Source organism: Salmo salar, chromosome ssa14 (assembly GCF_905237065.1).
Source record: "Salmo salar chromosome ssa14, Ssal_v3.1, whole genome shotgun sequence".
Taxonomy (NCBI): Eukaryota; Metazoa; Chordata; class Actinopteri; order Salmoniformes; family Salmonidae; genus Salmo; species Salmo salar.
The window spans coordinates 79,181,786-79,197,513 of record NC_059455.1 but is presented as its reverse complement, the minus strand read 5'-3'; the positions used below and the strand labels follow the sequence as shown (position 1 = coordinate 79,197,513).

The window sequence follows — 15,728 nt, the reverse complement described above, 5'->3', positions numbered from 1 at the left end:
GGGAAAACGTTTACCAACAAAAACGAGAGTTTCTATTGGACAAATTCTGGTAGGTCCCTCCCCGTTTTGTTCCGTTTCTCTGTTTGCTTCCGTTTGGTTCTTAAACGGTAAACGGTTTCCGTTGCGAGACGTAATGAATACACCCCTGACTGCTCACTTCCACGGTGGTAACGTTACAATTGCTATAACTATGATTAATTTATTTTATTTTATTTATTCATACCATTTAATTATTCCACAAGATAGAGTCCCAACACAAATCTATGGTTGTTGCCCAAGCCGGCTGGTCATTTTGTCATTTTTTATAAATTATTATTATTATGAACAAAACAAATACAAAAGCAGAAATATACAAACAAGAGTACATAAACAGACAGGGGTATTACATATCGAGATACATTTTCAATTTGTCAAAAAGTGTACATATTGCTTTTTAGTTTTTACACTTACTGATCATTTCTAAATAATATTTCAATTCTATCTCAAACAATGTGAAGATAGGTTTGTTCTCCGCCCACTTCATTTTATGGATAAAGAATCTGGTATGAAAAATAAAATTAACAATGAAAGTTAAATCAGGGTCCATATAATTTGGATAAAAATAAAACATAATATCAGAGTCTTGCAAATTAATAGCAATAGTAGTTTCTTTTAAAATAAAAATATTTTAACGCACTACAAAATATTCTGACATAAGAACAGTCCCAAAAGAGTTTCTGGGTCACAACCACAAAATACACATTTGTTATCAATAGCTGTTTTGAATCTGTGTATAATAAAGGTCTTTACAGGGTAGATTATATGAATGAGTTTGTATAATACTTTTTTCACCTTATTAGATATACAATATTTGCCAGACAACAGTGAGACTTTGTTCCAGTTCACTTGTCCTAGGGCTGCATTTCAGTATACTTTAGCAGAGGGGATAGTAACATCTTGACATAGTTTTCTTATATACATGTTACTACATTAATAGTTTAAAATGTCGATTCCTTCTAGCTGTATTGAGGCTACAAAATCCTCAACAGTTGAACTTGGATTACTGTTATATTTTCCTGAAAGAAGAATGGCACCTTTAGGGGCAGCTATAACAACTATTTGAAAATCCTCAGGAGTGAATGTAACATTGTGTGTTTTCATGTATTCAAGATAACCATACATTTGTCCATCATTATTCAACAAGTGTTTAACCCACATAATGCTGTTGTAAAACCAGTTCTGGAAAAACAAAGACTTGTTTTGTATTTTATGTCTTTATTATTCCAGATTGTATATCTATGTGGGCGGAAATTATGTTTTTACATGAGGTTCCAAGTTAGAAGTTATGAAAGTTAGCAAGCTTAATTGGGATCTTACCCACATCAAAGTTGCATTTCAATAAGAATTCTAGACCACCAATCCGTTGGAATATTAAATTAGGGATTGTATTTCAAATGCAATCCTTATTTCTTAAATAGTTTTGTATCCATTTGATCTTAAAGATTATATTAGAGGTTTTAAAATCTAGAGCATTCAACCCTTCCCCACTTTGGGTGCTACATATTACTGCTTCTCTTAAATAATGAGGTTTATTCCTCCACATGAAGTTAAATAATTTAGTATCAACCATTTTAGTGACTGACAGAGGAACATCCAAGGCAAGGGAGGTATAAACTAATCTGGACAGACCTTCAGATTTTGACAAAAGTACACATCCAGATAAAGAAAAATCTCATAATAACCATGAGTTAAATCTCTTTCCAATTTTATCTACAATAGGAGAGAAATTTAAGTTGGCCCTTTCTTTCGGATCTTTGCTAATTTTAATACCAAGATATGTGATCACATCTTTTAAAGGGATATTACATACTGAGTTTAAGTCACATCTTTTCAACACAAATAATTCACATTCCCTAATATTCAGAGATAAACCAGATACATGTGAGAAGGCATTAATACACTCAATAGCTTTCCTGGGTTCATTATGATCTTTTTAAAAACTGGTGGTGTCATCAGACAATAATGAACATTTTAACTCTTTAACTTGTATCTGAATACCCCTACAACTATCCTTATAGATATGAAGTGTGACCAATAAAAATAAGGAAGGAGAAATTGGGCATCCTTGTTTAATTCCGTTTCTAATGTCGAATCTCTGTGAAGTTCGATGGGATAATTCATGTGTTGGATAATTTAACAGAGCATTACTATTATTGTGAAGTGTCGTAATTACACTTTGAAAATATTGACCAAAACCAAAAAATCGAAGTCTCAAAAATAAAATAATGTTCTACTGTATCAAAGCCTTGTAAAAGTCTACAAATAAAATAAAGCTATCTTCCATAATGTGCTCATTGTAGTCAATCAAGTCCAATACTAGTCGAATATTATTACATATATGTCTCCCCTTCATAAAACCAGACTGGGTATCATCAATGATTTCGTCAAGACCTTTTATAAGTCTTTCTACAAAGATGCATGCAAGTAGCTTTCCATTATTGTTAATTAATGTGATTGGTCTCCAATTTTGTAACATCATAGGATCTTTGTTTGATTTGGGGATTACAGAAATGAGGCTTTGTGTCGCAGAAACCGGCAGGACCCCTACATCAATTGCCTCCTTAAAAACATAAAATATAAATTCACCAATATCCTCCTGAAAATATTTATAGAATTCACAAAAAAGGCCATCATTCCCTGGAGATTTGTTCTCTTTTATCTTGCTGATACTTTTTTTTTTATTTCATTAATATAAATTCATTAATCACAAGACTTTTGGAAGTCTTTACACCAGGCATTACTGGTGTAAAGATTACCATAGCATTCTGAAACATATTTTGAAATATCTTTGGGGTTTTCATTTTCTTTACCATCTATATTAAGCTCATTAATAGAGGTAAATTCAGATTTTCTCACTAAATTGTAAAAGTATTTTGTGTATTTTTACCTTCCTCCAACAATCTCCTTCTTGATCTTACAAATGCCACTTTTGCTCTCTCGTCATACATTCGGTCCATTTCTAGTTGTAAAGAAAATAACAGACCCTTTCCTTCTTCATCAAGGTCCTCCATAGAGATTAGAATAAGTATTTCCTTAAATTTATTTTACCTCAATCTTTTAAATTCAGCAATTTCTTTACCTCACTTCATGGCTGTTTGTCTTATTTCATACTTCATTAATTCCCAATATTTCCCATAAGACTTAAATAGTTGGGCTTTCCTCAAATTTTGTTGTATAATATTTTAGGCAACGATCTTGAAATTAGCATCTTCCAACAGTCTACTATTGAGTTTCCAATAACTCCGATAGTTCTAATTGTTGGATTGCCATACTGGCTGGCAACGTTCTTATCCCTTGCTTGCAAACTAGCCAACTACGGCTAATTCACAGTCACGTCAAACATTGCAGACTGAATAACAACAGTAGCAGCATTTGCATTTGTTTAAGCTGTTTTCTAGTGACATTTATTTGGATTCGTCCATAACAATGGGCCAATGAAGCGCCATTTCGCCTGGCATAGAACATTTGCGCTCTCGTCAGGACACTGTTGTTCAGAGGAGCTAGCCAGCTAACACAATAACTTCAACCTGAAGCTGGAAAGACTGCAAGCTAGCTGCACTTCGTTTCGTTCTACCTTTTTTCAATTGACATTTATTTTCTTTCTTTCAATTTTCCATTAAAAAATGATGCCAGTTGATTCATGATTTCGAGTGGCTGAGAAACGCTGCCTGTCTGTCAAGTCCCGACTCCCGAACCCTGCACGTTCATTACTATTGGACAGCTGGAGATCAAATTTGAATATTGAAACAATTTTGCAAATGTTGGAGAGACAGACAGCAAGGTTTTATACAAATCTCCTCTGTTGAAAACGAAATGTTAGTCTAAAAGAAATGTGAGATAATATGCTTTTATTGTGGCGATCAAGGCAGGTAGCCTAGTGGTTAGAGCTTTGGTTGCTGGATCGAATCCCCTAGCTGACAAGGTAAAAATCTGTCATTCTGCCTCTGAACAAGGCAGTTAACCCACTGTTCCCTGATAGGCAATCATTGTAAATAAGAATTTGTTCTTAATAACTGACTTGCCTAGTTAAATAAAAAAATTAATAGCTGGGCTGATGAGACAGTGGATTGAGCAGTCAGTGGAGTAAATAGGCATTTTAATGTCATAGATTTAGCTGGTGGTAATTTGTGAAATAGACACCGGCTGGAATTGCCTTTTAACCAATCAGCATTCAGGATTAGACCCACCCCTTGTATAAGCAAAATGATTGGAGACAGCCGTGGTATATCAGACCACATACCACGGGTATGACAAAACATTCATTTGTACTGCTCTAATTACGTTGGTAACCCATTTATAATAGTAATAAGGTACCTCTGGTGTTTGTGGTATATGGCCAATATACCACGGCTAAAGGCTGTATCCAGGCACTCAGCGTTGCTTCGTGAAAAGAGCAGCCCTTAACACACAAAATTCCCAACCAACGCGTGTCCAGGTACGTGTGCTCTATTCATCTGAATGTGTTGACGGTTGGAGAAATTGCTTGAGCTGCGCTGAAAATTCGAGAAGTAGAAAAGACAACGGGCCAATGTTCTATAACACTGCTGTGCGTAGATGTACACGTTTTGGGCTTTGATTAAAGCTTTAGGCGGGAGAACCAATGAGATTAAGGGGGCGGGAAAATACAGGTTATGGCGGAAGTGAGACAAAATTGGCTAGTTGATAAGCTAAAACCGGGAGTGTTGGGTAGCGGAAGTATAGTATACAATAATGTTGTTTGGTACTACAATACTGGTATTTAGTTCGTAGTGAATACACCCTATAAAAGCACTACCTATCGTCTACTTTCAAATCACGACTAGGTTGTGAACAACCAAGCAAAACCAGTAGCTAGCAAGCTATCTGAGTAGTTAGCTAGGCTAGTTAGTGCTAACGCTATCTCCAAACAGGGTTGGATTTGACCAGTAGATTTAGCAATCGCTAACGTTGATTTGTTTGGTAGAGTTGAGGCAAAATGTCGATTCAGTACGAGGAGCCGACATTGGCTCGGAGTTATGGTGTTGTGGACTCTTTCCCAAAGGATTTTGGCTACGGAGTGGAGGAACCAGATATCGAGGAGGAGAGCACGACGTCAGGTGACAGTAAACCAAGGATCCTGCTGATGGGATTGCGGAGAAGTGGAAAGTCATCTATTCAAAAGGTGTGTTGCTATACTTCTGTTAGTTTAGTTCTCCAATAAGTTGCTGCTGGCCCGTTCTTCTGTGCATCACTACAATGTTTATAATGTGTATGCACCATAGTGCATAATACACTACTCAAGTTGTTGATTACCTAGCTAGTTAGTCAAGTAGTCATTTACACTGATTGTATTTGGCCAATTTAAACATCTATTGTGCTATATCCAGGTTGTATTCCACAAGATGTCGCCCAACGAGACACTGTTCTTGGAAAGCACCAACAAAATCTATAAGGATGACATCTCCAGCAGCTCTTTCGTCAATTTTCAAATCTGGGACTTCCCTGGTCAGGTGGACTTCTTTGATCCTACCTTTGACTATGAGATGATCTTCAGGGGCACGGGGGCTTTGATATTCGTCATTGATGCTCAGGTGAGAATACTAGAGGAATGTTAGACATTGTACTAGGGCAATTCCAAGGTAACACACTTTAATTATGCTTTAAAATGTATGCCAAACAAAAACCATTGATTTCAAAGATTAACAAACCATACAACTCTAATGACTACTTAGAAAAACTGCAGATGCACAGTTTGGTAACAGAATAATGGTCAAATCTGTTACTGAACTTTGTATCTGCACAGTTCTTCCTGTTAATGTTTTTTTGTAAAATGTTCAGTGGAAATTGTTAAAAGTAGTCCTTGTGCATAGAGATGTATGGTTTGTTTAACTCTAAAATCAATCGTTTTTTGTTAGGTATACATTTGAAAGTGAAAAAATGAGTCTCAGCATAATTCTGTTACCATGGAATTACCCACTACCCATGGCAAACATTGAGAAGGCTCTTCTTTTCTACAGCAGTCCTGGGAGACTGACTATACAGCCTACAGTTCCACTGATCTTTATTTATAAAAAATAAAATAAAAATAGGCTGCTGCATTGTCTGCTCTACTTATGCCTTTGTTTTCTATTGGTTTCATCAGGATGATTATGCTGAAGCCTTGGGGAGGCTACATCTCACAGTGTCCCGAGCCTACAGGGTTAACCCAGAGATCAACTTTGAGGTGTTTATCCATAAGGTTGATGGCCTGTCAGACGACCACAAGATAGAAACCCAAAGAGATGTCCACCAGAGAGCCAACGATGACCTGGCAGATGCCAGCCTGGAGAAGCTTCATCTCAGGTTAAGGGCCCTACACACTTCACTCAAACTATGCAAACACAGCAACGAGGCATCGTTTTCACATGTAGTTCTATGTACTTTTGTGAGGCTCAAATTTTGGAACGGACAGTATACAGCGCTCCGTCGTTCTGTTTGCATGACGTGTGTAACGGACTTTAGTATAAAGGACAAGACACACCATAATGAATGTCGGCCGTGCGCAGTAGATCACCTGCTGGGTCTGGACCAACTGTGGCTATTCAACATGAAGAATCTTAGGGAAATGAACAGTAGTAAATGTCAGCTGATATTCTGTGGTCAGAGGAGATATGAAAGCCACACACTTGCTTTTAACCATTTGTCGGCGCGGCCTGTTTTGTCCTTAACTGGTGGTAAGTTAGGTATGTGGCTGAATGTTACTCAAAGGGATCAGCTTGTTTTTGACCTAACATGTTGGGAGAGGAACTGTTAGAAACACAGGAAATATAACTGGGATCTCAATTCTTTCTCCTCTCTCTCTCTTTCTATGTTTCAGCTTTTATTTGACCAGCATCTATGACCACTCTATATTTGAAGCTTTCAGTAAAGTTGTCCAGAAGCTCATTCCTCAGCTACCAACATTGGAAAACCTTGTGAACATTTTCATATCAGTATGTATTATTTTGACCAATAAGCTGATTTGAACTGATGCTTGTTTTTCTACACAAATCACAACAGATTTTCTGCAATGTTTTAGTCCTTTCGATAATGTTTCTTATGTCAAAACATTGCCCCTGTGTTTTTATTTTTGGACAGAACTCTGGGATTGAGAAAGCCTTCCTGTTTGACGTGGTCAGTAAGATTTACATCGCAACCGACAGCTCCCCTGTGGACATGCAGTCATACGAGCTTTGTTGTGACATGATCGACGTTGTCATTGACGTCTCTTGTATCTATGGGTGAGAGAAAATCATATGCCAGGGTTCCCCAACTGGCAGGCCGAATTTGTCCTGCAGGTGGTTTTATTTGGCCTCCCAAGTTTTATAAGCAAAAGAACCCCCCAAAATAAATACAAATAATAATAAATCATTGTTGGACATAAGACTACAAAAACACCACAAAATCAGCTCCAAGTGATTTTAATTTTGGAAATCTGTTCCCAAGTATTCCCACACATAATAGAGACATGATCGTAAACAAGGTTTGAAATTATTATGTTTTAGTCAACTATTATGTGTTTGGGCTTCTTGTCGTCAATTTGCAGTCTACAAATGATTTGTAATTATGTTCCGGGCCCCCGACCATCTGCTCAAGAAAACAATCACCCCTCGTCTGAATCTAGTTGATGATCCCTGTCATGCCATTTAAAAATGTGTGTATTGACCATCCTATTTAACTGTCTCTTCAATCAATTACATTGTACATGCTTGGGATTTATGTGAAAATCAATTGAAATTAACAATGCAGTGAATACGCATCACTGTGGCACAGTATTCGGTTGAAGCATGTGGTAAGGATGCTTTTGTGATTGCAAAGGTTGACAAGGAATCGTAGATTGCTGTGATTGTGAAAAGCTGTTGTGGAGAGCTTTGAGTTTATTTTGCAATTGTAAAAAGTGAATAGCTTTGTGCTCTTCCATTGCAGCCTGAGGGAAGATGGAAATGGCAGTGCCTATGATAAGGAGTCTTTGGCCATCATTAAGCTCAACAATACCACCATACTATACCTGAAAGAGGTCACCAAGTTCCTAGCCCTGGTTTGCATCCTTAGAGAGGAGAGCTTTGAAAAGAAAGGTAAGACAAAAGTCTGGCACCATTTATAGGATTTAACCATTTATGTTACCTGTTGTTGATTTGACCGACATGCATATAGCCTTTAGAAGAAGTTTAACACGCTGCACTACCATGCTTATCTCATTTGTAGTGCTGGAAGTTACTGGCCCAATTTGTTTTGAAATAAATTCATATAGCGTGATTTATTTTCTGATGTTTTCTTTCAGGTTTAATAGACTATAACTTCCATTGTTTCCGCAAAGCCATCCAGGAGGTGTTTGAAGTGGGGTCCTTGACACAGAGGACAGGCAGACTACAGCCAAGCTCGTCCAACAACAGCTTGTCCAGCGTAAAACTTGGTGTATTAAACGGAAGTGCTGTTTAGAGGAATGTAAGAAAAGCAAAGAGGTTTGCAATGCCTTAGCCACTGAGAATGGACAAGTAGTAATTGGGTATTTTACTTGGAAGGCTATGGACCATCAAAGGTGACACAGGGAAAAAGCAGGAAAAACCTTGAAAAATAACACTTGGGATAGGGGGGATGCTATTCTGTGCAAGGATTGGAAAGGGTAAAAAACGCTGCAATGGACTAAACACTGAACAGAGTTGAAGCCAGCAAGCACATCTATTTTAAGTACCTCAATGTTTTTGGGTTGCGTCTAATCACATTTGACGATAATGATTATTTTTGCTACAAACAGTTTTACGAGTATAGAGATGATAACGTCGTCATTGTGGTCTTCCTCAGCACAAGTCATTTAAACAGGGCACTATCTGTGTTTTTACTCTTATTTCAGGCAAGGTTCAACAGGAAGCAATGTTGGAAAACAAGTTAATTAGGAAGCCTGCATTGAAACAGTAAATATCACTACCGTTCAAAAGTTTGGGGTCACTTAGAAATTGAAATGTCCTTGTTTTTGAAAGAGAACCACTTTTTTTTGGTCCATTAAAATAACATAACGTTTATCAGAAATGCAGCATTTACAACATTGTTAATGTTGTAAATGACTATTGTAGCTGGAAACGGCATTTAAAAAAATGTATGGAATATCTAGGCGTAACCATCATCAGCAACCATCACTCCTGTGTTTCAATGGCACGTTGTGCTAGCTAAGGAACTCCTTATTTTACCTTTATTTAACTAAGCAAGTCAGTTAAGAACAAATTCTTATTTTCAATGATGGCCTAGTGGGTTAACTGCTTTGTTCAGGGGCAGACCGACATATTTGTACCTTGTCAGCTCGGGGATTCGAACTTGCAACCTTTTGATTACTAGCCCAACACTCTAACCACTAGTCTACCCTGCCACCCCAAAACTCTGCCTAGAAGGCCAGCATCCTGGAGTCGCCTCTTCACTGTTGAGATTGGTGTTTTGTGGGTACTATTTAATGAAGCTGCCAGTTGAGGACTTGTGAGGTGTCTGTTTCTCAAACTAGACACTCTAATGTACTTGTCCTCTTGCTCAGTTGTGAACCGGGGCCTCCCGCTCCTCTTTCTATTCTGGTTAGAGCCAGTTGTGTTCTGTGAAGGGAGTAGTACATAGCGTTGTATGAGATCTTCAGTTTCTTGGCGATTTCTCACATGGAATAGCCTTCATTTCTCAGAACGAGAATAGACTGACGAGTTTCAGAAGAAAGTTCTTTGTTTCTGGACATTTTGAGCAATTTTGTCGAACCCAAAATGCTGATGCTCCAGGTACTCAACTAGTCTAAAGAAGGCCAGTTTTATTGCATCTTTAACCAGAACAACAGTTTTCAGCTGTGCTAACATAATTGCAAAAGGGTTTTGTAATGATCAATTAGCCTTTTAAAATGGTATACTTGGATTAGCTAACACAACGTGCCCTTGGAACACAAGGGTGATGGTTGCTGATAATGGGCCTCTGTACGCCTATGTAGATAATCCATTAAAGAATCAGCCGTTTCCAGCTACAATAGTCATTTACAACATTAACAATGTCTACACTGGATTTCTGATCTATGTTATTTTAATGGACAAAAAAAATGTTTTTCTTTCAAAAACAAGGACATTTCTTAGTGACCCCAAACTTTTGATCGGTGGTGTATATGTTAGTGTTATCGCACAGGACATGGGTTACTATGGTGCAAAGGGGTCTATTTGTAAGCATACAACTATAGATCTCGGACTATTGCTATATGTATTTCAACTTAGTTGATTTGATTGTTTTGGAGCCATGCTAAAAACTAGGCCTTGTTCCTCAAAGATAACATTCCCCCCATCTGGGAAGAAAACCATCTCGAAAAGTACTTGTGGTTATCAACTATGATACTGTACCTACTACTCTCATGCAGTTGTCAGTTTGAACCTGTAGCCAAATTCACTATTAAATGAGTTTACTTTTGGGCCAATCAGTGCCCTGTGCTGCATAAAAACATATGTTGAACTATACTAATGACAAAATGTGTGAATGTTTGCTGAAAGGTCTCTGTGTTACAAATACCTGGGTCCAACATTTTTTTTTACAATGTATTAATTAATTTAATCTTTCACTTACACAATTATGATGTTTGTGTGTGTGACGGTATTTATCTCTCTGACATGGAAAGCTATCTGAAAGGTCAGTACAGTACTTACAGTATGTTTTTAGTAGTGAGTACCAACAACTCTTGTGGTATGTAGAGGTAATCATTCAGACTGCATCCCTACATAGTACAATACTTTTGTAGTCTGACTACCCATCCTCATCACTCTGGCCATATGCCACACCCACTAGAATTTCTTGTATGGAGTGATTGATAGAGCAGCGGAATTCAATTCAGGATGAGTCGTCAGGCAACTACTTTTGACCAGAGCCCTATGGGTTTCCCTATGGGCTCTGGTCTAAAGTACTGGACTATAAATGGAATGCTTGAGGTCTCCCTAGACCCCAACTGTGCAAGTTATAATAACTTAATAAATTACCAGCGTTTCAAATGGAGTAGTACAGGATGTTAGTCTTATTGGTTCCAGGGTGCTGTAGTGACTGACTGTTAGTATGTGTCCAAATTGGCACACTATTCCCTATATAGTGTACTTTCTTTTTTTACCAGGGCCCGGTCAAAAGTAGTGCACTATAAAGGATAGGGTGCCATTCGGGACATATCCTTCATGATTAAACTGTGTTACTCATCTGACAACCAATTGGGATGATTCCATTGTGAGATAATATTTGCATTGGTCTTTGCATTTACATTTACATTTAAGTCATTTAGCAGACGCTCTTATCCAGAGCGACTTACAAATTGGTGGATTCAACTTATGATATCCAGTTGTTCTGCTTTTGGGTGCAAAGGGAGGTGAATCATATCGAATATGTTGTCAGATGCCATAAGGTTATAAATGTTTATTTTTATTGAGTATAATTAAGCATTTAAAGCACTTGTATTAGAAGGGAAATTTGAGTGTCTCCCACTATTTGATCTGAGATTGTGTGAAGCATTAAAGATATTTTTTCATTTGAACATTGTCACTCATAACTGTACTGTTCTGAACATCCAGTCTACCTACCATTTTCGATCCTATACAGTAAATGTATTGTCTTGAACAAAACAAACAATGCTTCTGAGGTTGAAACAAGTAACTTGCCTAAATCGAGGCTAGACGTGTGTTTCTTGGCTAGAGTTGCAAAATTCCAGGAACCTTAAATACACTGCTCAAAAAAATAAAGGGAACACTTAAACAACACATCCTAGATCTGAATGAAAGAAATAAGTTGAATGTGCTGACAACAAAACCACACAAAAATAATCAATGGAAATCCAATTTATCAACCCATGGAGGTCTGGATTTGGAGTCACACTCAAAATTAAAGTGGAAAACCACACTACAGGCTGATCCAACTTTGATGTAATGTCCTTAAAACAAGTCAAAATGAGGCTCCGTAGTGTGTGTGGTCTCCACGTGCCTGTATGACCTCCCTACAACGCCTGGGCATGCTCCTGATGAGGTGGCGGATGGTCTCCTCCCAGACCTGGACTAAAGCATCCGCCAACTCCTGGACAGTCTGTGGTGCAATGTGGCGTTGGTGGATGGAGCGAGACATGATGTCCCAGACGTGCTCAATTGGATTCAGGTCTGGGGAACGGGCGGGCCAGTCCATAGCATCAATGCATTCCTCTTGCAGGAACTGCTGACACACTCCAGCCACATGAGGTCTAGCATTGTCTTGCATTAGGAGGAACCCAGGGCCAACCGCACCAGCATATGGTCTCACAAGGGGTCTGAGGATCTCATCTCGGTACCTAATGGCAGTCAGGCTACCTCTGGCGAGCACATGGAGGGCTGTGCGGCTCCCCAAAGAAATGCCACCCCACACCATGACTGACCCACCGCCAAACCGGTCATGCTGGAGGATGTTGCAGGCCGCAGAACGTTCTCCACGGCGTCTCCAGACTCTGTCACGTCTGTCACGTGCTCAGTGTGAACCTGCTTTCATCTGTGAAGCGCACAGGGCGCCAGTGGCGAATTTGCCAATCTTGGTGTTCTCTGGCAAATGCCAAACGTCCTGCACGGTGTTGGGCTGGAAGCACAACCCCCACCTGTGGACGTCGGGCCCTCATACCACCCTCATGGAGTCTGTTTCTGACCGTTTGAGCAGACACATGCACATTTTTGGCCTGCTGGAGGTCATTTTGCAGGGCTCTGGCAGTGCTCCTCCTGCTCCTCCTTGCACAAAGGCGGAGGTAGCGGTCCTTCTGCTGGGTTGTTGCCCTCCTACGGCCTCCTCCACGTCTCCTGATGTACTGGCCTGTCTCCTGGTAGCGCATCTATGCTCTGGACACTACGCTGACAGACACAGCAAACCTTCTTGCCACAGCTGATGTGCCATCCTGGATGAGCTGCACTACCTGAGCCACTTGTGTGGGTTGTAGACTCCGTCTCATGCTACCACTAGAGTGAAAGCACCGCCAGCATTCAAAAGTGACCAAAACATCAGCCAGGAAGCATAGGAACTGAGAAGTGGTCTGTGGTATCCACCTGCAGAACCACTCCTTTATTGGGGGTGTCTTGCTTATTGCCTATAATTTCCACCTGTTGTCTATCCATTTGCACAACAGCATGTGAAATTTATTGTCAATCAGTGTTGCTTCCTAAGTGGACAGTTTGATTTCACAGAAGTGTGATTAACTTGGAGTTACATTGTGTTGTTTAAGTGTTCCCTTTATTTTTTTGAGCAGTATACATTCCCTGGTTTTCCAGAAATCCTGGTGTGAGCTTTCCTGCTTATTCCCTCCTCATTCTGGAAAAAACAGGGAATTTATTGCCAGTTCCCGGAATTTTGCAACCCTAGTCTTGGCTCATCATGGCACTGCTGCTGTATTATAGTGGGCAGTAGATGGCACTATTGATCTACTAAGGAAAATAATCAGAAAAGCGGAGTATGATGACTCTGTGACTGCGTTAATACAATTGTAATATCAGAGGTTCAAGAACACCAACCTAACCACAAATGTAATGTAACGCACACCTTGATTGCTGTATGGTATTTATTATTATATGAAATACCTGGAGTCAGTGTTACTCTACTTTGGTACCAGTGGCTGTCTCTACATTGGTGACCTGACTTGAACTGTGTATACATGTCTGTGTATGGTCTATGCATTGTAGTCTTTAAGGTAGACCCACTGCATGCTGTTGGGATTGATCAGCTCAGGTGGTTGCTATCACCCAAAAAGAATGTTCCATTATTCCATTGCATAATTGACCCCCCCATGTTGTACATAATTGAAACATAGGACCTCTCATAAGCCTTTTAACAGTACAGGGTGAACAACACTAACAAGATAAATAGGTTGAAATAGTTAAGTCAGTTACATGTGAGATGAAACTTTGTTCATACTACGCATGTGCTCATACATTTTCATGCCTAATGGGTAGTGGCAGGATGGAGCCACAACGTAACTCTTTAATCAACCCCAGACCTCCAGTTTAGACTGGTGGAAAACGGAGGTAAAAAAAAAAAGGAAAATAATATCTTGCTTGCCAGGGCTTTTTTCAGGAAGCCAGCAGTTTCTCCTGACCGCAAAGTATTTACTCTGCTGAGTGAGTTGGTAAGGAACCTTAATCAAGTCTGAATGAATGACAACACAAAAGTGAAGCCTTATGGTAGTTAATTGCTTAAGTTTTTACCCCCATCAGCCTCTTATCAACCAATGTTAGTGACAGTGTTTGGGAAGCTACTCTGAAAATATAGTTTACCAAGCTACCAATTTCTTTTCACTGAAAATGGATAAGCTTAAAAAAAAATGCGTATGGCAATCTGAAATGTCATAGACTATAATTGCAAGAACAGATCATTTTGGGGTCATATGTTAACATTTGACGCCAAAGTCATATTTAGCCTATTAAACACAGGTCTGATGCTGAAAAAGAAAGCATATTTTTCAGCCATATTTTATTTTATTTTTGCAAAAAGAGTAGTAGAGTGTACTTCCAGTAGTTATCTACACCACTACATGGCAAAAAAGTAATTTACTAGTGAAAAAACTACCTAGATTTGAATTTAGTTCAACTACCACCAAGCTAATGCAAAATGTAGTTAAACTACTAGTTGAACTATTTGTAGTTCACTACTTCTTTACACTGGTTAGTGAGATACACCACCTGGTCCCAGATCTGCTTGTGCTCTTGTCAACTCCCTTTGTAATTGTCAAGCCAAACACGGCATGGCAATAATAGGTGACAAGCAGGGGCGGAAATCCCGGGGGGGACGGGGGGGACACGACCCCCCATCCTGGGAAAAATATGATTTGTCCCCCCCCCAATATATCACTGAAACATAACTATAACTACTGAAACATAACTAATAATTTAAATAATATTAATAATACGCAATGAAAGCAATTGTGCTGATTATAGACACTTAATAGCGCGTTTTTAAGTTTCAAAAGATTGCGACCCCCCCCCCACCCTTTGCCTCACAATGGTTTGATCCACTGTCAGTTCCTTAGTTGGCAAGGTAACAGAGGGGTCGTATCCATTGTCTGAAAGGCACTCAATGAACGTAACTGACGTGAAGTTAATCCAGTCAATCGCGCACACACACTAGCTGAATATGCAGAGCTAGCGCGCAAATATTAGCTATTAAGCTAGCTAGTACCTATTCCATTTATGTGGCCTCGTCAAAGATGGAATCTTTGCTATCGTCAATTTATTCCAAGATCAGCATGCAGATGATGTAAGTTAGTGCTTCAAAGTCCCTGTGATAAGGTTAGCGATAAACTGGAGTCCAAACTGAACAGAACTACACTCTCTTCTACCATTGTCTTAAATATATTTAATGGTCTCGTTGCAAAAGCTAAATTGTCGCAAGGGAACTTTTATTTATTTATTTGTTTTATTTCACCTTTATTTAACCCGGGTAGCAAAGATTATAGCAAACACCACTGACACAGAATTGGTGCTCGCTAGCTTTGCAAATTCAGCTATTGTTGGAAGCCAGCCAATATGAAACAAACTATTAAAATTACAAAAGGTTGCCGCATATGTTGTGTAAATGGTGAACTCATACAGCTGTCAACTCTTGTCATTTTAATCCGTTTCACATTTGCTAGCGCCCTTTTAGATCGAAGCCCAAATAGAATGATAAAAGATAAGATGATAGAAGCCCATCTCCTACTGTAAATAACCTACACACTGTGTGTGTGTGTAGCCAGCCAG

At 39.1% G+C, this 15,728-nt stretch overlaps 1 protein-coding gene across 2 annotated transcripts; it reads left to right on the top strand.

Moving 5' to 3' along the window:
- The first annotated feature begins 4,340 nt into the window (after positions 1-4,340).
- Positions 4,341-9,151, top strand: LOC106570373 (ras-related GTP-binding protein C). 2 transcript variants are annotated; one of them, XM_014142623.2, is made up of 8 exons: positions 4,341-4,474; positions 5,060-5,179; positions 5,385-5,588; positions 6,140-6,339; positions 6,854-6,968; positions 7,114-7,256; positions 7,942-8,090; positions 8,297-9,151. In XM_014142623.2, exons 2-8 carry the CDS (start codon positions 5,141-5,143, stop codon positions 8,452-8,454), a joined length of 1,008 nt encoding a protein of 335 aa, XP_013998098.2. In that variant the 5' UTR covers positions 4,341-4,474; positions 5,060-5,140; the 3' UTR covers positions 8,455-9,151. The 2 variants fall into 2 exon arrangements, with proteins under 2 accessions (XP_013998098.2, XP_013998097.2); XM_014142622.2 differs by lacking the exon at positions 4,341-4,474 and having other exon boundaries at positions 4,656-5,179.
- Positions 9,152-15,728: the final 6,577 nt, after the last annotated feature.